The sequence below is a fragment of the Platalea leucorodia genome, assembly GCF_965183815.1.
Source record: "Platalea leucorodia genome assembly, chromosome: Z".
NCBI lineage: Eukaryota > Metazoa > Chordata > Aves > Pelecaniformes > Threskiornithidae > Platalea > Platalea leucorodia.
The window spans coordinates 78,288,936-78,311,377 of NC_138858.1; the positions used below are offsets into that span (position 1 = coordinate 78,288,936).

At 40.3% G+C, this 22,442-nt stretch overlaps 1 protein-coding gene across 1 annotated transcript in view; it reads left to right on the top strand.

The window, feature by feature from the left end:
- PLPPR1 (phospholipid phosphatase related 1) overlaps positions 1–22,442 on the top strand; it is a gene marked incomplete at both ends in the record, with an annotated part of 73,419 nt that overhangs the window by 21,832 nt on the left and 29,145 nt on the right. Inside the window, one exon of the mRNA XM_082335871.1 lies at positions 16,449–16,637. Within this exon, the coding sequence (XP_082191997.1) occupies positions 16,449–16,637 (189 nt within the window). The remainder of the gene's footprint in view (positions 1–16,448; positions 16,638–22,442) is intronic.

The window sequence follows — 22,442 nt, forward strand, 5'->3', positions numbered from 1 at the left end:
TTCTGATTGAGATTCTCTCCTAACAGGCAGATTGATAACCAGAACAGAAGAGATGAAAGTACGTGCAAAAATGTCTGAGGAGTGAGCAGATCTGGAAACTATTCTCAGTGTGAGGAAGGTGAGAGGATGGGCTGTCTGACAAGCTGCTCTTCCTAACCATGCACAGTTACTCTATGACTTTATTGTAAGGTTTCCCTCCCAGGAGAGGTGCTTCCCTGAGCCTGCAAGGCAGCGATGCTGGGGAGTGGAAAGCAGCTTCCCCTTCCTTTGGCCAGATACGATCCCAGCAGGTTTTAGATCTGTCAGCCTGATGGGGAGCTTTTTTGTAGCTTCTTTGGTCTTCCTGGAAGAGTAATGTGGGGATGAGGCAATGGCGTGTGGACCCCATGGCAGCTGTCTGCAAGAAGGTAGCTCCTTTCTTCCAAGTAACAGGCCGGGAATGATCTTCAGGAAAAGAAAATGCACAGGGTACAAGAATAAACAACTATTCATTACGAGGAGAGTATGTACTACTATGTAGAAGGCTATTTTGCTGTAACACACCTTGGCATTTGTCTAGAAGTCAGGGTGGGCAGAAGTCCCCTCTTGACTATGTTTTCTCTTAAACTTTCTTCAGATGTGTTGCTAGAAATGTCACCCAGTCCATCATTAACATTTCAGTTTACAGTCTGAAAACAAGCGCAGGGAAAGTAAGGATTGTGTTTCGGTGTGGTTCTGTTTTCGCTTTCTTCAGATCTTTGTTCCTTTTGTATTTTGCTTTATCCTAGTTCTCCTTTTCATCTGATTCTCCCATTGTCAGTCCTTCAATCTTCAGAAAGAGGCTTGCTTTTCTACCTATAAGGACACATCAGAAATCAAAACATACCTCTGCATCTCTCAGTGAACAGCTTTGCTTAAACATACCACATGAAGATACCACAGAGCACTCATGAAAAGCATACTGAAAAGATATATTAGTACGTTGTACCAGAATCCTGTGTCTTGTCAGGATCTGTTGCTTCTTGTCATTTGAGGAATAGATTTTGCTGACAGCTCCTACGTAAGTGAAAATAGTCGTTAGATTAAAATGCCTTTTAGAGTGCATGACGGATTTAACAGCTTTTATGAGCCATTTGTACAGTGAAATACCATCAGTCAGTGAACCATTCTCAGGGTTGTATGGCAACTTGGAAGTTGTTTTAGCCAAGGGCAGCATTTCAGCTTTCCAGGGCAGTCTTCGTACTGGACACTTCTGAAGAACACAGCCTTATGCAAATAAAATGTGTGTGTTTGCCAATCAAATCCATATTTTATGTGGAATGACTGTGGTACTTCAAAACTAAATAAGCTGCAATTTTGTCTTTTGGCTACTGAAATTAGGAAGATAATGAATTATGACAAGATTTTGCTGTATTTCTAGTGCACTAGATGACTCATGTCAGTATAGTCCAGGTTAAGAACTGCTGTCAAAAAGAATCAAACTCAAAACAGCCCTTTCACTGAATAACATGCCTTGTTTCAAGTTAGAAGGACAAATTCAACACCAAATTCTCATTAAACTTTTTGGAGTCGATCTGAGTTTTACAAGACTTTTATTATTTTGCTATATTGCAATATTTAAGTATTCCAGCCAGTTTAATGAATTCAGGTATTTCTGAGTCTGGAACAGACCATTAGGTAGATCCAGAGTGATCTCCAGGGAAAAGTGAGCTGCAGAACTTTATCCAGACAACCTTTTCTTGAATACAATGTCTTGTTCACGACTGAAGCACCTCTTTCATAAAAACATCTGACATGGTATGAAGATCTCATGAGAGGACAACTGTCTGTCCTGTCCTGTCTGACCCCCAGTGTATACACCATTTGGGTGCTTGTGCATTACCTGAGTCCCTGTGCTGCTGTAGCTGATCCCTGTAGTCATAGGAGTGTTGTTAGGCTTTATTGAACTGCAGAATGCTCTTTGCATTACAGTCATTGTCAAATCTGCCCTAAGCTCAGGGGAGACAGACTGAAATTCATTATAAGCCAGATAATGGGGAAGATCTGCTCTCCAGATACATATCCAGTGCCTGGACTCACTTCCTAGGAAGCAGTCTAGTGTAGTGCATGCTGAGATACTGGACCTACTGAAGCCTCATCAAACATGCCCTCCATTGAGACGCTGGGATAGGACATAGATTAGGAGGGAAAAGCCTTGGTTGACTCAGTGCTAGAGGTTGATCTATTGTATTTTAGAACAGAATCTCATTTTTTAGAGGAGTAAGCCCTGAATCCTTTGAAGCACAATTTGGAGAACAGTTCTTTGATGACATCATAGCAGACTGTTTTCTGTTTTCTAACCCTCCTGTGGGCAGTTTCATGAGAGGCAAGGAACTCAGCCTGCACTTAGAACAATCAGCGACAAATGTTCCAAGTCTTCCAACCAAACAAGCTCTTCCAAAGCACCTGGTTCTAGCAGTGGCTGATCATATGATGCTTGAAACATAGAAGTTTTTACTAACATGTTAGATGCTGGATTTCATGGAGTCGGTAAGAGCTCCCTTAACAAGGCCTGAAGATGATCCCAGGATTTTTGTACTGTTTGCTTTGGGCAAGCCCTAGATATGCAGGATAACCAGTCCTGGAGCGTAACTCATTTTTGCTCAGCCCCAAGTGGTCATATGTATCTGCCACCTCAGCATCTCTTCCTTTCCTCTCTCTCTTTATTAGTTGCAAAAGCAAGTCTTTAAACTTGGGGAAACCTGTATAGGGCTGCTTTGGAAAAAAGTGCATGTTTTGTCATTGGAGGTGCTGTATAGGTATTATTGGTGCTGGTACACGCCTGAACAGTAAAAAGTTCAGTGATGTTCTCTTCATTGGAAAATGCTGATTCTGCAGATGCCTTCATGGGTAAATCAAAAGAAAAGAAAAGAAAAGAAAACATGCCCTTGGCTTCTTCTAATTTAATATCAGAGTAGTCAAAATATATCTATGCTCTGCTTCTGTTGCAAAAAAAAATCATTCAAAACAGATGCCATTTTAACGCAGTCTTTTTTTCCTAAGAAAATTACTTAGTCTCTGTCATAGTTTGTTGATCATTTTAAGGTGTTAAGTGCTGGAAGCAGCAGTTTCCTGGCTGTGTGCCATTTGGAATTGGATAGAGCATTAATGCCACCTGCTGAAAAGCCTCATGGGACCTGTTCAAGGGAAGACATATACTATGTTTGGGGCTTGGAGGTTTTAATAACACTTGGTAATAGTAATAAGATTCTTCATGTAAAAAAAAAAAATAAATAAAAAAATCTGATACGTTCTCCCTCTTGACAGATGGAAGTTTAATTCTCTTCTCCCCTTGCTTGTATAAATCTTATCTTGACATTTACCAGGAAGGCTCTCAGACACAACATTATTCCATGTTTCTGAGGTCTTAAAGGAAAATTATAGTATAAGCATCAGGTTTTGCTAAGAGAGGAGTCTTAATTCTCACAAACAGAAGATAGCTGCCAATTTCACAGAAAGTTCAGAAGGCCTTTATTACTACAGCTGTTTGAGGAACACATTTTGTTTTACTATTGCATAACTGTTTTTTGTTAACATAACAAAGGCAGCAGGCTGCATTTACCTGAGGAAAATAGGTTAAGTAAGTGAATTACCGGATGTGCATATGAGAGGCATAAGAAGTGTGGGACATACCATGATGTCTCAGATACTGGAGCCAAAGCTAGAGGGTCTGGACCTGAAAGCAAGACCTAAATCATTTCAGAGAGTAGTTTGCTACTGTAGCAGAAAAACAGCTTAATGATCCACAGCTTTAATGTGGGTGTCATCGGAATGGTGCTTAAAGTCTCAATGTTACTGTGTATTTAAAACTACTCTTCATTTTTCTTAGAAATTCCACTCCTGGAATCAAGTGATGATATGAAAATCTCAGCTTTAGTTTAAAAACATTAGCTAAATTTCCAGCTTTTTATTGTGGAGAAAAAATTTACAGTGCTAGCCCAAGGAATGTAGTTTCTTTCAAAATTTTAAATTAATGACTCTTTATGCAACACTTGTGGACGTACTGTGGATTATTGTCAATGACACATAGATTTTAATATGGGAAGATCAGATTTGGTAACTTTTATGCTAACGCTGAACAAAGTAAGAATGAGATCATGGTGTGCCGGGAGTAAGGATCAACCCTGAATAAAAGACCAAGGAGCAGAGCCAATGCATGAGTTATCTCTTCCTCTTTGACCCCTGCAGTCACCAGCTCACTGCTAGATTGACTTTCTGACAGAGGAGCTTTGTGAATTGCCTTCAATAAGGTTTAGGGAAAAAAGTGTATTCTTTCTATTGTTTGTCAGTGTAGGAAAACTAACACAAGAGAAAATGCTACTGACATAAACACCTCACACCTAGAGTCATTCTTCATAACAGATAATGTAAATTATCAGCATGGTTACTTTTCCCTCAGAGTCAGTGGAGAGTGAAATGGGCGCTTTGAGGGGAAAATGGTGCTATTTAAAAATTGCTTCCTGCAAGTACCTCTCTTCTCCAGGTCAGTAGCTACTGTCAGAGCGCAACTGTAGGAAAGTGGGGTGTTGTCAGTCATTTCCTCAAATGTGCATGGTCTGATGTCAGGGAGCAACTGATACTTGTGACCAAATATCCTCCATGAGTGTTGAATCCGCCTATTCTTCCTGCTGGAGATAATCCCCTTTGAAATTGCTGGCTGCAAATTTACTGGGCATAAAATCAGCCTCTTCTCTTTTAAACTACATAAAAAAGGGACAAAGACTTCTTTTTAAAATCAGGATGAAGCCTGCAATAGGTTATTAAACAAATTGCTACTGTCAGCAAATGGCCTGGAATTCCAGCTCTACTTTAAAAAATTAGATGATCTTGTGAAAAATACAGGGGAGAAACCAAACATATTAAAAACATAAAACACTACAGACTCTGCATGGTTGTTTGGTAGTTTGGCATTTGGAATTTAATGTCGCATTAATGCCCCCTGCTGATAAGCTTCAAAGATCTACCTTGGATCAAGCTCAGTATTTAATAGTACTGTGCATCAATACTTTCCTTAAATTAAAAAAAAAAAAAATCCAGTGTATATCTCATCATAACTGGATTCATCTGGGTTCATAAATCACATATCTTTGAAGTCTGCTCCATAACAAGGCCTGTGCTGTCACAAAAGCCGTAACAAAAAAGTCCTTATAATTGTCACATATGAATCCTTTCTACTGTTTGTTTAGTAAAAGGGACAAAGTGATGTAGCATGACTGTGTAGGAACTAAATCTTAAAGGAGAGAAGGAATCTTTAAAATTCTGTAAAGAAAGCAGATTATTATAATGAAATATCGCTTGCCAAAATAGAGAAACTGCAAGAGGTTGAACAGATATATTGCTATTCAGCGTTATACTAGGGGGAGCTAAATGATAGGACTTTTCACAGCATTTATTTTCTATTGACTTTCATAGAAACTCTCTTGCGTATGGCAACACAGGTATTACCTGATTCCATAAGAGAGCTGGGAATTCATTTCCTCTTCTTCAAGCCACAAGGGAAATGCTTTTCTTTTGCTGTTAGTGATTAAAAAGACACTACTGTGTTTTTTCCAGTTTCCAGCACCTGTGCTGCTGAATCTTTCCTCTTTGTCCATTCATCTCCCTGCCTCCCTGAGGTACATAAGGTACATAAAATCTTGTGCAATTGTTCATAGCATTGGCTGACCACCTAAAGCTTGTAGGGTCATCCACCACTGTGTGTCACTCCCTCTAAGAGCAGGGTCAGGCTGTTACAAGATGGAATATTGGGCCCACAAACCTCTGGGCGAGCGCTGGGCAGGGCTGGGACAGAGGCACTCCTAGTGCCCTTCTGTCCTCCCTGTGTGCAGGGTCCCAGGCAAAGATCAGGCATTCTGCGTGGAAACTGATACCTTCCCATGCCAGCTCTGCTCCCAGTCATCAACAGCTTGCACAGATACTGCCTTATGAATACAGCGAATTAGGCATTTTTCCCTTTCAGCAGGAACTCAGAGAGATTGTGAAGGGAGAAAGACTGTTTCAGCTCGTAGCTATGTGGGCATTTTGTACAGCAGTGTCATGCATATGGTACACTTTTGCATGTATGTCATAGTACTGGAACGTTAATAGAGAAGAGTGTGTGGGAAAAGGCCAGCAAATTTTGTAACATTAAAGCACTGATTTTTATCAGTGAGAGAAGATGATTGCAGAGCGTTGTTCAATGGTGTCACAGCCTTACCATGAAAACAGAACTAGGAATGCTATCTGACCCCTAACTTCTGTGCGTCTCTTACAGGATCCGATGCACACCATGCATCAGCTTGTGCTTTAAACAGCTGCAAAATAGCTGGAAATGCAGACCTTGAGTTACATAGATGTGTGCAGCTTCTTGTACTCAAGTCACTAACATGAAGAATTAAGAGGAGGGCAGGACCAGTTGGGAAGTACCCACTTTACACTTAGCTTGATGTATGAGCGAAGAGGGCAGTCAATCAGGCTTATGACATACATGCTTTCCTTTGGTGGCTCTTAAGCAGGCAAGTTGGCATCACCATTACCAGCATCCTCAGGAAACAGCATGGTAGATCTATAAAGAATTTTCCTTTGTTGTTTGTAAAAGCATTTTTAATAGTCTTTAAATTAATGGGCCCTTTCCTTACAAAGGCAATGGTTACAGATTACAAGTGAGGAAAGGAAAAAAAAACCACAATAGGGCAGAATTGTTCATCCACTATTTGGTCAGAAGCAGGTATGTGGTTTTTGGAAAACCACAGCGTGAGATGGCAAATTCTTGCACACACATTTCTGCTGTAGTAGACAGCCAGCAGCTCAGGAGTTGAAACAAGATATGTCCATCTCTTGAATTTTCTCCACCACAAAGGAGAAGTGTGCTGAACAAGTAGGGTATGTACGATAGAGAAAGGAGGGCAAACTGCTATTGATGTCAGTTATCCTTCTTAGTTGATAAAGACAGTGTCAGATTTCAGTGGATCTAGGAAAATTTGTCGACTCTCTGAGGTTTTTTTGACAGCGCAGTATCATGTGATGCATTCATCTGATATGGCACCTTGTCTCCTCTCAGGCTTAGACAACTTTCAGTGCTGATATCAGTGGAATCATCCCAAAGGTTAGAACATGCTCTAGCATCCTTGTCAGCAGTCTGAGAAGGAAGGTAGGCAAGGAGTTATCGAGTTTGTTCATGGCATGTTGTTATTGTTCCCTTGGAAGGGTGTGGGACGTTTTCCAAGCTCTTTTCACTCCTCCTGGAATGGCCCATGTTTCCATCTACTGTTGCAATACCTGTAGGAGTTGCCCTTGCCAGGCACCTGCCCAGGAGTACCATGGCTATGAAGATGGTCTTCCTCTCATCTTCTTACAGGTCCCAAAAGAATCAATGGAGGAGACAGAAATAAAAGCCATTACAAGCAAATCCATCTCTAGTGGAAACCCAGAATAATAGCGGAGGGCATATGCAGCTTAGATTTTTGTGTTGATATGGAGAATTATTAACTTTGAAAAGACAGATGCCAGGAGAATAATGTCTTTTTAATTAATAGGAGTACCAGAGGATTATAGCTTGTAATGGACCCGTGCAACTGGAGCTCAGAAATCCACCAGCTCTGCATCAGTCTTCTAGCAAACACTGCTTCTAACAAATTGGACCCAGTGTCTCTGATTGTTCCTGTCCTACGTGGTTGCCTGAGCAATTGGAAAGATTTGCCTCTGATGCTTTGGGTTTGGTTAATTTTTATACTCAGACCTTGGCTACATAAAAACTATTACACTGTCATAATACACAGCACAGTATGTGGGTAGGCGTCCCTCCTCCCTTCAAGCTGACGGTTTCAGCCTGTGATTGATCCATGGGTCACAGTTACCTGTCAAAGAACGTAGGCTTAAATTTATTACATAAGAATCACTGGTAAAATGTAAGGGTTTACAAATTAAAAGGTTGAAAACCATTGCTTTAGACTGAGAGAACTGGAGCAGTGTGTAGAGTGGATTCGATTACACCTGATAATCAAGGTGCCTCATACTGTTATCTATTTGATTTCCTACATATTAAAAAGTTGTACCAGTTACAGCATTTTTACACCTTTATGTCTCTGTTGCCATTAGGAGAACTGTACTGCTTTAACTACACAGCTAGAGCTGGAGAAATCTGGCTTCTTTATATGGATGAACTCCTAGGAAACGTTAAGTTTCTGTAGTGTAGCACATAGAAATTCTTCAAGGACCGTTACATAAAAAAGAAGCTGAAACAGTTTTTAACAGGCATCAATATTTTTAGAGGCCATGCTACTCACACAAAACTACTTTTCCTGACACAAGTGCCTTAGGAAGATGTAAAGTTCTCTTTTGTTTGAGAGTGCCTTCTTCAGCCTTATAAACTATACCTAGTCCCAACTTAATTACTAAAATGGTAAAATAATACAATTAGTTCTCAAAGTGGACTTGTAAGAAGCTCTGCAGAGACCGCTCTGATTTCTACACAGCCCCAGCTTCAAAGCCTGTGTGTGCTAATAATCCCTCTCTCCCTCCAAGCTGCTTTCCAGCTTGTGCCACCATGCTGACTGGACTTAAAAACTCCTGTAACAAAGCCATGTCCCGTAATTGGCTGCTCTCAGAACAGACCGTGACTTTTGTGTGCCACAGTTGCTTAGGAAAACTGATTTCAGAATCATACTGCAGAGTCAGTTATATCAGGTAAGGGAGAGAAAACACTTTTGAAGAGGGGCAGCTTAGAAAGATCACTGGCTTTCACATTTATTCTGACAGTGTAAAATATGTGGTTATTTGGCATAATGAAACTATTCACTTGGAATTATTTTACCATTAAGTGGAAGTCCAATATAGATCGTTTTTCTCACTGTCTCCAAGTAAAATGTTTGTTCATTACACATTCCTCTAGCTGCTTTGTCTTTTTTTTCAGTATTTTCATAAAAAGTAGATTATTTGCTGCATCCAATCCCCTGGCAACCTAAAAGATTATGCCGTTAGCCAGATCCTTACCATCCATTAAAAACATTAGTTCACTGCAGACAGAGACTGTAAGAGCCTTTACTGTCTGATACGCTCTTCCTCTTTCTACAGACCTGGATATGCTACTGAAGTGTGAAGGTTCAACCTTGTAACGCATGTCGTTTGTGATAAAATGGTACAGAACAGATGTTTAAGAAACTGATGTAGAGACCAAGTCTTTTGTTGATCCCTGAAGAATTCACACTGCTAACTCCCATTAATGTTAATGGGAGATATGTATCTACTATCCTCACACCTCAGTGCAAAAATAGGCCTTTTAGCTGCTAGCACATCTGGATCAGATGGACTTCTAATTAATTGTTGTCTCCATCTTCTTTGTTATTTGTAAGGATAGGTTTGCCTGAGGGGGTGTTTAACGTTTTCCTTACCACTTGACCACTCTACAATGTGAAAATGCAGACCCTTCTTAAGAAGTTATAGTCAGGGTTTTGGCACAGGCAATTTCAGGAGTCCTGAAAAAATTCCTGGACACATACTGTGAAAAAGCTTGTCAAAGTAATTGTTTTAAGTAAAATTATCATGCAATAATACAAATCCAGTTTTTCCAGGAGTCTGTATTTCTTCTGTCAGTATTTGAAGGATGTTTGATTGTTTCAGAAAACCAAATATAAATTATGAGATGTTTTCTTTCTCTATTTATGCCAGGTACAAACACTAGAGGTAAGAAATCTATATCAGGTGAAGGATGATTTAGTAAGTGGATATCACTTACTAAGTTGGCCACAAATAAATGCAGACAACACTTAAAAAAAAATTCTTGACTCCTGAACCAGCATGAGCTTCTGAGGCCTAACCCTAATCAGGATACTTCAGGAAACAGCCTCAGTAATTTTTGGATAGAGGCTTGATCTGCTTTTAGAAACGTAAAAGTGGGTCATGAAATTTAACAATCCATGTGATTTCTTTCAACTTGCTGTGCTTCTAACATCCCTCTGCTGCAGCGGCAAGACTAGAGTTCCCATCTCCAAGGAAAAACAGCCTGGCTTCCTTCACAGAGAAAGACCTGGACCCATCCCTGGGCAAAACAGTCAGGGATGCACAGTTAAATATTTCTGATATTGCCCAGTAGAGAGCAAAGACACACTCTTAGCAATTCCTTCCAGCAGTAACTTAGGAGTCCTATATGTAGCTAACCTGTTTTCATAACACACATACGCTATGACTGTTGGATGCTCCAGTGCGTCTATTCCAAGAGTTATGTTCTCATCACCTAGCTCAAAAAAGCACACTAAAATTTTTCAGGCTTTGCATAACAGTTGGTCACTAGAGTTTATTCAGAAGAGGACGTGGAAATCTGATTAAAATGGGTGGAACTGTGAGCCACAGCATGTGTCAAGAGTTGAAACCACTCATGCATGTTTGTGGTGCTCTACTCATGAAATTATGAAAGTTTCAGTTCATGAACTGAAACCCCTCACTGAAGCTTGCTGGTAACAAATAAACTGAGCAAGAGTATCAATAGGTATCTCATTGACTATCTGCTAGGAACATCTCGTGCAATATACTGGTTTGGTTTCTTTCAGAGGGAATAAAAGTGTAGTCTTTTATGTTGTCATTTGTGTGCAAGAACAATTTTCTCATTATCAGTCATGCACATTAAAGGCATTGTAAAATATATTATCAGTAGTGTGTGGGAAGGCTGATAAGCTGAAACAATTTACCTATTTATGTATAAATACCAGCAGTACTTGGGGGTTTTCAAATTCATTCATATGGATTTGCTTTATGATTTATATGAGTGACAAAACACACAGCAAAAGGAGATTTTTGCAGTGCCCATATGCCTGTCTTACAGGACATAGAGACTGTATGGCTAGAGAATACATGAGAAATTTTTACAGCCTCTTCATTTTCTCCCGCAATTTCTTGCTGCTCTATTAAGAACTCTGGAGAGTCTTCAGTAAAGGCTGAAGAAAAAGCTCTGCCTCCAACTGTGTCTATTGTCTCTTTATGTTCATCTCTTGTCTTTTACAGCTTTATGTCCCTTTCCCAAATCGAGTTGACCTCTTGCTTTCTTGTTTGCAAAACAGGGGCCTCTTCTCTGTGGGTAACAGTTAAAAAGAAAAAAAAAAAAAGATCTTCTGATCATTGTTAAGGGAATGGGGAAGTGCTTTGCAGTGAATGAAGAGAGTGTATGCAGTCTGGGACTTCAGTCCCACTATCTGGTATTGTAACAATTTTGTTTTGAATGTGCAGTGGTCTCTGAGCTATGCTGTCAGAGTATTAAGGCAAAGGGGAGGATTTCTGGATGTATCCCAGTAGCCCTAGGATTAGCGTGACTGAATTGTACTGCTTACTTTGAAGATTCTCTTTATACTCTGGACACGATCTTACACTAATACCTGATTAGCACATGCACCAAATAATTAACAATTGCCCAAAGAAGATTGAAACACTTGCTTCATATTTCTTGGACATTTAAGAAAGTGATTTTTTTGATTATAGAGAACTCCCACAGCTTAAAGAGGTGTAAGGGTGTGCAATGATAGGAAGGTCTGCAAGGACAGAATCAGTGTGGGCTTGCAGAGCAGCGCAGAATTTAATGGTGTGGCAAGGGACAGGTGTTAAGTGCTACAGAATTAATCCATTTAAGTAGCTGGCTTTGAGGAAAAAACACACACCAATTGTTTGAGTGCAGCTTGTAAAGCTTGATCTAAAATCAAGCAGGAGTTTTTAAACGGGGCTGAATCAGACACGTTATGTGTTTCCTTAACACTATCATGAATGAGCTTCTGCAGAATCAGGACATAAGCATATATCATTGAGCTTTTTCATGTGCAGATTATTGACTAATCCAGAAAAATCTGGTCCAGAAGAAAGGTAAATCTTGGCTGTGCCACGGGTTCTACTGTGACCTAAGGGCAGTCATTTTATCTCCTCTGCTTTTGTCCCCTCTCTGTAAAATGGTGATAAGAGCATTTTCTTATCTTACAATGGAGTAGTGATGATAAATATTAAGGATTATGACATGGTTAAATACTGTGGTAATGGAGGCTATTAAGCACCTTAGACACTTCTATTCATTGGCTGCTTTTCTAAACTGAATTATTGAGCATTTTTAATTTTTCCCAAATAAACTCAAGGAAATTAATTGATAAAGATTAAAAAATAAACCCTGCAAAATGTCAGTATTAAACGGCATTGTGTTTTCTGAATTATGTAACTGAATGTTTTGTATCTTTATCTTAAGTCAGCCTACCTGGTCCTCTTCATTGCTTCCTTCAGTGACTCTAAACCTGACAATAGGGAGAAAAGGCAAAGTTGTTACTTGCTACAAACTGGCTATGGCTACAAAAATCAGGTATTTGTGCATTTGTCATTTTAGGTCCTAGCTTTAGAAATTGAAAAAGGTTAGGGGACTGAAGTTGATTAAGGCATCTGTGACTGGTAAATCAAAACAAATGTTGGGGAATTTTTATGGTACCCCTTAAGGCTAATTAACTCACATTTGTGCTTAAATATGAAGAAAAGATTTAATGAACAATGCATTGAGTAAAGTCCTAGTGCCATAAGCGGTTCTACAGGGAGGCTGCAAAGATGCATCAGGAGCTGATTTCTTATGTACACTTGCACCAGTACCCATCCCGAGAGCGGTTGCATGGGGCACCTCAGCCCAGCCATGTGTCCATCTGCTGGCCCAGCTCCGCTGTTCAGAGGTGGCCCCTGGGCACTCCCCTTCCAGGGTGACCACAAGACAATGTTGTGGCTGTTTCTTATAACCAAGGGGAGTCCTTCTGTCTCTGGCATCCCTGTTTCCAGCAAGTTTGACCCCTTCTTGCAGCTGGGCCTTCTTGCCTTCTGTGCCAGATCATTCCTTGGTCACAAATTACCACTGCTGAGCACTAACAATTTGAATTTCCCCTTCACAAACAAACCAAAAACCTCACTCATGGTTTTGTTTGCCTTTTGCTGAGAAGCTGCTTAGACCAGTGAATACTCAACATGAGGCACAGGAACATGCCACACAGATGTGGTCAGGTCTTCACTGACTGTATAAGCAGCAGAAATTTTGCTCACGCTCATGGTAATAGCTGGACTGTCCTTTCTGTACCTCACATCATCCCTTCTCTTCATGGGACTGTGGTAGGGTCTGTTGAGCTGGAGGTCTAATTTCTGATGTCTGCTGTTGCTGTTTCCCTGAGATGGCGGGCATCACCTACAGGATCTGATGTTTTTACGATTCAAATGGTCTTTTTGCAGATAACATGTTTTTTCTTTCTCAAAAGAGGAAAACACAGAAGTGTGACCAGGATTGGGTTTATTATTGAGGTATCTGTGTTGTTGTAGGTCAATATTGACATAAGTCTGGCTAGAGCTGTATTTTATATGCAGGAGGGGTTTTCATGCAGCACTGAGGCAGCATTTGGCACTGGGAAGGTGAAAGTTGGTTGCGCAACCACTGCCTAGAGAGCACATTTGGGATTAGTGAAATTTTCCTACAGTATCAAAAACCCACATTTTTTGAAAAGCATTTTTTTCCATATGACACCCAAAGAAGGATATAAGTTCAGTACCTGCTTTCTCTCTTTCCCAGTAATGGGAAAAAACAGCTGTCTATATTGTACCATCTCCTGTTCTCTCCCCTGTATATGCTGGCTGAGGCTGGCAACCTAAAGCATGTCTGGGGGTGTGTTTGGGATAGGAAGGGTGGGCCAGATTGCTTCTGACAGCCCTGGGCATATGAGGTGCTGGAACTGAGCTTAAATACCTCTATATCCAGCCATCCTGTAATCTCTAACGTGTTTATCTGGCCATGTCAGGTAGAGTAGTCATAGTGTCATTGCCTTCCTCTGATGTTAATTTATAAAACTGAGTTGCCCAGGGTTAATAAGGAAATCTATAGCTGATCAAGGAGTTAAATTCAGGTCTTCCAAGTCCTTAATTATAGGACTAAGTTTTTTTATAGGGAATCCCACTGACTCATCCAGGATGCTGTAAAGGTCTCTGGGGAATACACAAATAACAGCATCTTGCTTTAGGCTTGTTAAAAAAAAATCCCTTTCAGCAGGTATAGTGGCTTGAAAATGTCAGGATAAACAATGAAAGTTGAAAAAAGTAAGTACTTTTTCAGCTACACGTTTACGTAATTGAATACTCTAGCAGTTCCGTCTAAAGCTATTATTATACGATCCAGATAAAATTACATGAGAGAATACATTTGTTCACACACCTTTAGAGGTAGATATTGCATAGGAGAAAATACACAGACTAAATCTTTTGAGTTTCCAGACAGTTCCAGCTGTCTCCAGTGGACACTGCAGGACATAGTAGAAGTGTGAGTGGGAAGAAGTGGCAGAGCAACTGCCTGGTACTGACCATACATGGTTAGGTTATCTGCAATTTATTGTGGGGTGGTAGATCTCAAGGTTCTGGATCTTAAGGTTACTGAATCATCAGAAGGAAGCCAAAATCTTCAGAAAACAAATGCTTGATTAACGTTTTATGTTGATGTATTACATTCATGCTGTAAATCAGAGTGGGAGAAAGAGAGAATATGCATCTTTTGGGGAAATAATTATGTAGATTCCTACTTGCCTGAGCTTCTAAAAATGGGCTATGTGCTTTGTCTATATAAATTTCACTTGGTACCATAATTCTGTAATCAGCAGAAGTTGATGTTTGAATCCATAGAGCTAATTGGTTGAGCTAAAAACATTAAACAAGCCAGGCTGGATTTTCCAGGGGTGGAATTAATCTGTGGTCCTTAAAATCTGGCTAGAAAATTATATTGCTAATTTTGAAGGTGAAAAATGGGGGACTGTGCAGATTGTCTCAACTTTGGCTTCACTTTGCCCTGCTCAAGTCTATCTTACAGGTTGCTCAAGGAGGCTGTGGAGTCTCCATCCTAGGAGATATTGAAAATCAGCCTGGACATGGTCCTGGGCCATGGCCTCAAGGTGTCCCTGCTTGAGCAGGGGGCCTGGACCAGGTGACCTCCAGAGGTCCCTTCCAAGCTCAATCACTCTGTGATTCTGTGATCTTCTACTTTCATCAGTGATTTCTCTGATTTAATTTTTTTTTCTGATTTTAGTCCAACACCCACTCAAATATATGATGACTTTAATGGCAGTCTTGTGTGTCAGAGCATATCTGCAAGGTTAGGCCAGAGGAACACATGGATATCTTATAAGCGTATCTTTGAGACGGAGTTGCAAAACTATTTTTCAAAGGTCTAGTCTTAAAGTAATCTCACAGCAACATAGTTTTGATGCAGGAATCCTGGAGGCAAAATACTGAAAACAAGCCGCTTTGAAGTTTGTTATTTCATATTTTCTTTACTATTATTTTCTATGGTGTGGCAAGGTAACTTGTATATGTGACAACTCTTGTAATAGTGGCAGGAGACACTAGTCTCTATAAAGAGGATTCTGAATCAAATCCTGTAATTGTCCAAATTTACACATCAATATTGCTATTTTTGTAAGTGATGAGGATTGTGACATGAGATTTCCTTTGTCGTCTGGCAGAGAGGGAACAACAAAGATGAATTAGTACATCCACTTAATTTCATGACATGAGATTAGTGACAGCCTTTGTAAGGTTGTTTTGAGATGTGTTGAAGCAGTGTGGGAGGCTGACACAGACACTGACAATAGCTCATGCACAGTAACTGTGGATATAAACAAAAAAAGTTGATAGCTGAGGTTTTCCAGCCAGCCCATTTAGCCACCGATAAACTAACAAAAAAGAGACAAGAAAGACTCCTTGCAGTTTATATGCGTAAAAATGAAGATCCAGACTCAAGCCAGAGTCTTTCTGAAGAGCAGTTGTGATGGAGTGGGGAAGCCAGGCAGTGCAACCAGTTGTTCGGGGAGTCAAGATTTCTGAGTAGATTTCTAAAGCTTTACTTGTAAGCTGCAGCTCCAAGGAAAGGTGAGTGGCAGGAGGCAGATTTCCCTCTGGATGAGTCTTCTTCTGGGACACAGAAGGCTCTTCTGGATTAGCACAAGGTGCACATTGCCCTGCATGGGCTTGCAGCTGCAGCGGGGAAGCATTTTGGCCTTAGCTTCCTTTATCCTTTGTAATCATTGTTTCCAGCTCCCTACTGCTGTGCACGGGTTTTAGCTTGTCGCTGTTGGCTCCTGCAGTGCTGCCCCTCGTCCTGCTAGATTTCATTGATTGTTGCTGGTGTTGACACTCACATGCCCTTTGATAAAGTAGCTGTCAAAGCTCCCATCCCTCTACAAGCCGTGTTACGGACGCACTCCTATCATCTGAGATGTTCATTAGTGTCATTTACCAAAAGGTTTATGTAACAGATGTTGCAAAACGGACGCGCAGAAACACACACATTCGCACACCAGTATTGCAAGGGCTGTCAGGGTGACAATAAAGGGAGGATGGTCTGCAGGACTAGAGTAGCTCGAAGGCATAGCTGCATCTCTTAAAAAAGCAACTAACATCTCTGTGTGGCCATGCTGTATTTTCAGCTTGTCATCATGGCTGGGACTGTTCTGCTCGCCTACTACTTCGAGTGCACCGATACTTTTCAGGTGCATATCCAAGGTTTCTTCTGTCAGGATGGCAATTTAATGAAACCATACCCTGGAACAGAGGATGAGAGCTTCATTTCACCTCTTGTGCTCTACTGTGTGCTGGCTTCAACTCCGACAGCTATTGTAAGTATAAGAAATTATTTGAATTCACCACGACTGCTCCATAAATAATAGCAATAGTCCTGTAATATCTTTGTCCCCTCTCCTCTGTTTTCAGCTGTAACTGATTTACACTTAGCCGGGTCTCTGTTTTGCCTTAGACTAATATGATCTTCATCAGTTATCTCCAGAAGTAATTATTCTGAGGTAATCACAATGCAAGATTGAGGGGTAAAGCTTTTTAAGCCTTTCACAATAGCTTGCTCACTTCAGTGATTACTTGTGAATTGCCAGGGCTCCAGAGAGGCTCTAATGCAAAGGTGATGTATTACTGGAAATAAGAAAACAGGATAAAGCTGAAGTGAAACCTGGGTCAGACATGCAGTATATCCAGGATTATTTGCTGTTATATTAAAAGGACTGTTGAAGGGCTTTAAAAGGCTTAGATGAGCAGAAAGATGCTCAATACAAAGAAAAGTATGAGTGCTATTTCCTTCTGATTTACAATCTATTTTTGGCAGTCACATCCACTTAACGGTTTTTTTACCTGATTTTCTTTACTATCCAATCAGTAAGCTGCAATGTAGCTGTTCTGAGCAGATGAAAATATTCAATTAGCTGTGTACATACAATTCCAAACAGATTATTGCAGTCACTGATCAGCAAAACTTTGGTCCTTCTCCATTTTCTGTGCAGAAAGTTGCAAATTTCACAAATAGCCAGCTTTGCTGCATTTGTAATTACATTGATAAATTCCTATCAGACTATGTCTTTATGTACTTTGTTGTTTTCTTTCTTTCTCTTTCTTTCTTTCTTATATTAACTTTTCTTTGCATCCCTTTTGAAAGTTGATTAAAGTTGCGCATGATGTATTTACTTGTGAAAGGTGAATGCTGCACCATAGTCCATTTTAAGTTTTGGTCTGCAGTAATTTTAATGCATGAAACAGTATAACACAGAACATGATAAGAAATGTGAAAGAGATCTGCAGAAGAGGCTATAGTTTTTGGTACAGGACAGTTTCTGAAAATGAGTATGGGTTTTGAATTGGATTACATCATGAGTTTATGAAAATCCTTGGCAGTAACAGTATTATTTTCTGTATTGAAATTCAGTTAAATGTTAAGACTTTCATTTTACTTTGTGCTGCAATGATAGATGATTTGCAAATGAAGAAATACATACATTTCTCCAACTTCCCCCACATAAATGTAGTGCCATTGTTGAGGGAAGTAACTTCCATGGGCACTGTTTGTAAGAGGAGATTGAGTGTCACTGCCACGCCTTGATGCCATAACAATGAAGTTGGTGGGAGGTTTGTCCGTTGATTCAGCAATATGGCATTGGGTGGGCAAGTGGTAGTAAGAATATTGCTCTTTATTTGGATCTTCTGTTTAACTCCTTGTTCTGGCAAAGTTTGCTGCAAACCTTTCAGGTTTTGCTCCACTGGATCAGCATTTTCTTTCTTTTCAGTGGCCCAAGAAGTTTTTCCTAGTTACTCTTATTTATGAAAGGCTGAATTGGAGTCTTCTTCAGGAGATGAACAATGCTGTTTTTGTAGTTTCCATAGTCCATGTTAAACACAAGGAACGAAAAACTGTAGTGAATGTCAAATAAAGATTTTGGGTGCAGAAACCTTCAGCTTAGTGCTGTGTGGAGCTGGTGTGATTATCTCACACAACGCAAGCTGTGCAGAAGTGCTAGCCTGGGTCCAGAAGTACAGTAATCACCCTAGGTGAGTGGATCCAGTGCTGGATATAAGCTAGTAAACTCTGTTTCTTGGATTATGCTATGCCATTACACTGGCTATACTGCTTCATCTAGAGAAGACATCAGGGACAGCACAGGGCTCTTCACACCATGCTTCATTGTAATCTCTATGTACAACTTCAAGGAGACAATAGATCAAACTTTACTGGGAAAACATTTTTCTTTCAATTTTTAATGTAGTATGTATTAATATATTATTTAATGCATTATTTGCATTATTTGTATTATTGTATTATTAATACATTATTTAACTATTTAATGCATTATATTGACCTAATCTTCAACTAGGGCATATGTCAGAGGGATCTGTTTCTGTCCTTCTGACTACTGCTCAGCACAATGTTTTTATGTGAGTAATTTCACTTTATTTCTCATTCCTATCTTTTTCTGAGAGGCTTTTCTCTCCTTGCAGGCTACTTTCAGACTTCTGCTTCAGCTAGTAGCTGACTCTGCAGACTGAGTTTTGGCAACGATCATGAATAGAAAGCTAGTAAATGAGACAGAAAGTGAGCTCAGAGTCTCCCTAAACTCTGTCCTTGCATTGCACTGCTGGTCAGACCCCTCAGAGTGTGAGTATCCTCAGCTATCATCTGGTACCCGAATGGGTGCTGCCTGTTGTTCAGACTGTCACAGTCTGAGAAGAGATGTTTCATCCAGTTGAATATCCCAGGCGTTTCAGTGCACGGAGCAAGTACAGCCATTTGTATTTATACTGTGATGATTGTACTCTCTATCTCAAAAAAAACTCCACCAAACAACAATCCCCCCACCTCCAACAAAAGAACCTACATAGCTGTGCTTTGTGGGAGGGAGTTTTGCATGCATTCACTGTGAGTTAAAAGTTGTAGCTTCACTCTCTACACTTTGCTCTCAGGAATAATCACTGACATCCTACAGCTCCACTGTGAAGAAATTACTTAAGTTAAAGCTAGCACCAATTCCTCCTTACAATTACTTGTTTCTCCTCTGCAAGACACTTTTTGCTTCACACAATCAACAAATTTGTTGGTTTGGCTAAGAGGATTTACAGTAGCAAATCTGATCTCTCTGTATATTGCCACTGTCCAGATACCTCATGGCATGAGAGAAGTGATTACTGTTAGAAGGGGTGGAACCCAGTAGCAACAAGGGATCACTCATGGTACTAGTTAACAGTGTTTCTGGAGCTATGGAAAACAGTCTAGGAGTCGGTAAAAGCTCGTTCATCTGAGACACAGTGTTTAAGTGCAGTCCTGTGTGCACAGGTCTGGAGAGGACCAAAGCCCTGGTTTCATTATAGCTGTGAGGTGCTATAATGCTTGCAAGCCAAAAGGGAGCATCCTTGTAAATTTAATGGAATATCTTTGTGTGTCAGCCATTTGGCTATGACAGTGGCCATGGGGAAAACAAATGCATGTATTTTATTTCTTCCCTTACAACACTTCTCAGAAGTGCTGTTGTGGGTTGGTACCACTGTATGTGCATTTCCCTGCACTTTTAGTGGCAAAATAAATGAGACTGGCCTGTTTTTCTGCAGTTTTATTTGTTGTTCTTGAAACATGTGATGCCACTGACTCCGTTTAACCATTTTTTTCTGCTACACTGGGTAGTTAATCATCATAAATCAGAATTACAAAAGCCTTTTAATGCTCTCACTGATAGCCTCTTAGTGTCTGATAATGAGAGTTTCTTGCAAGGGGAGATGCCTGAATCTCATGATGACACTGTTAAATAAATGAAAATCATGTATGCCTGACTCCGTTCTGTGAAATGCATTTTTCTTCCAAATGTTCCACTGAGGATAGGTCAAAGGCTTTCATCTGCCTTATTAATTTTTAATTTTCTGAATGTGGTGGTATTAGCATCTTTGCAGCAAAGTAATAGGATATGATGAATTTAGTAATAAATTGCACCTACATAAGCAAAAATTTGTTTTCCTTTGTAAAGAAACAACTGGCCATTTTATTTCAGATTTAGTGATTTATTCCCTGAAACATACATCTTTAGACTCAAGTAGTATATTTTGCTGTTGGCACTGGTAGAAAAGGGAGATTCCTGGAATCCTGTCTGTTTTGAATTAAACTTGTAGTTACCTGTAGGTTCTGGTGCCACAAAGAGCTTCAAAAGATATGTATGGTTTCATCTTTATCCCATGCCAATTGTTTCTAATGTCTTTTTTTCTTTTCTCAGAGACTTTCCCCTACTTGCAGGCTGATTTCAGTTGTACGGACATTGTTGGTGGTTGGTTATTGAATTATTGCTAAACTTCCAGCATTCCTGTTGTCATGCTGAGATGGGTATAGGAATGCTTTCAGCCTGTCTCACAGTAAAGTAGAAGATATGGTTAAATAATTTTAATTTTGGCAGACAGGAGTGTACCATCCTTGACAGTCATGGCAAGCACTTGGGTACTGTGCCTACCAGCCAGTCTCTGGGGGCCAGGAAAGGGGAGTGAGAAGGAGGATATTTGTCTTTGGCCTTGTGAGAATAGCACAGATCTTCGGTCGTTGCCTCCACCGCATTTCAAAGGATCAAAAGTTTCCAACTTTCCAAAAACTGCTTTTTTCTTGAGCTTCTGATGGCCTACAGCAACATTTCTGCACATTTGGATAGCTGACCTCTGCATTACAGGGCTTAGACAGACAGCCCCTCATTTTCGTGGTTATAGGTACTTGAAGAAGGGTGAAATTAGCCAGAAAATAATTGGTTGGGTTTTTTTTCAGAGTTGGAGGTCTTAGAATGCAGACCTGTTTCTGGAGGTAAATATAGTGTAGGTATTTTACTCAGCAGGTTTTCCAGTGACAAGGAGTGTAAAAATTAAAAGCAGCTTGAAAGTCTAAGCACTAGAGCTTGAGTTCCGTGATCCCAGGTCTGGTGAATTTAAAAGTGACCTGTCCCACAGCAGCATGTTATGCAGAGTCTGGGAGAAAGCATAATATTTCAATAATATTATATAGTGTTGTGTAGTATAGTTGTATAGTGTATAATATTATACAATAAAGCATAATAGTGCACTGTCAATTCCAAAATACTGGGGGGTGGGAGGGTAAGAGAAAATAATAATTCTTTTAATTTTTGCCAGTATGACAACTTTATGAAAACAATGTTTAAAGTGGAAGAAGTTGCTTTGCACAAACATAAAATTTTCAAACCATTTCCTTAAAAATATTCTGGGATGACTCCACCACATTCATTAGTGTCCCTCAAGACTAGCTTTCCCCATTACGAGGTTACTGCAAATCAGCCAATTCCCCAGCTGTTACTAAACAATCCTTCCAGAGTTCAGAGCTGCTGCCTGCACTGCTCCATCCATTGTGATTTGTCTGCCCGCCTGAGAGAAGCGGAGAGGCTTAGGAACAGAGCCAGCTCACTGAAATGAATACTGAACAGCAGCAGAAAGCTTCAAGGGCACCATTCTTTGTTTCCTTAAAATAGAATAGAAAGTGCCACTACTGTTTTCGTGCAATCTTCAGTTTTTTTCCTTCCATTTCCAGGGAGGAAGTGGCAGCCTACATGTAATTGTTAACTGGCCAGTGCTATTAATTTGTGCAAAGGAGTATTTGTTTTCAGATAATGTTGGAATCCGTCAAATTGAACTGGTCTGATTATTAATTAGAAGATGAATTACAGTGTTGATCAAATTTACCTGAAGCTCAAGGAAACTGTTCAAACTTCTCTCTACAATTTGCACTTACCTCCCAAGCTTCAGAAACATAATTCTTTTAGATGGTTTTCCTATTCTCTCTGCCACCTTGCTTCCTTGGCTTTGGCTTAGTACAGCCATGTTATTACAGTGATTTAATTCTAGAAGGGAAGCCAGGGAATTTCTGCCTGTGTTGGCTGATTCCCCTGTGGCTGCTCAGTAGCAGGTGCTGGGAAAACCAAGAGCAGCTAATGCAGCTCAGAGCTCTGTTACAGTAGCTTCTTCCCAGCTTTTTGAGGCAGAAATCTCTAGGCTCTGCTGGTGACAGTGCTGCCAGAAAGCAGACGTCTCCTACTTGCCATGCTTCCCCCCTGTGCCGGTAGGGCAAGCTGGGCAGCAGTGGAGAGGAGAGGTCAGTGTCAATGCCTGGAGTGTCC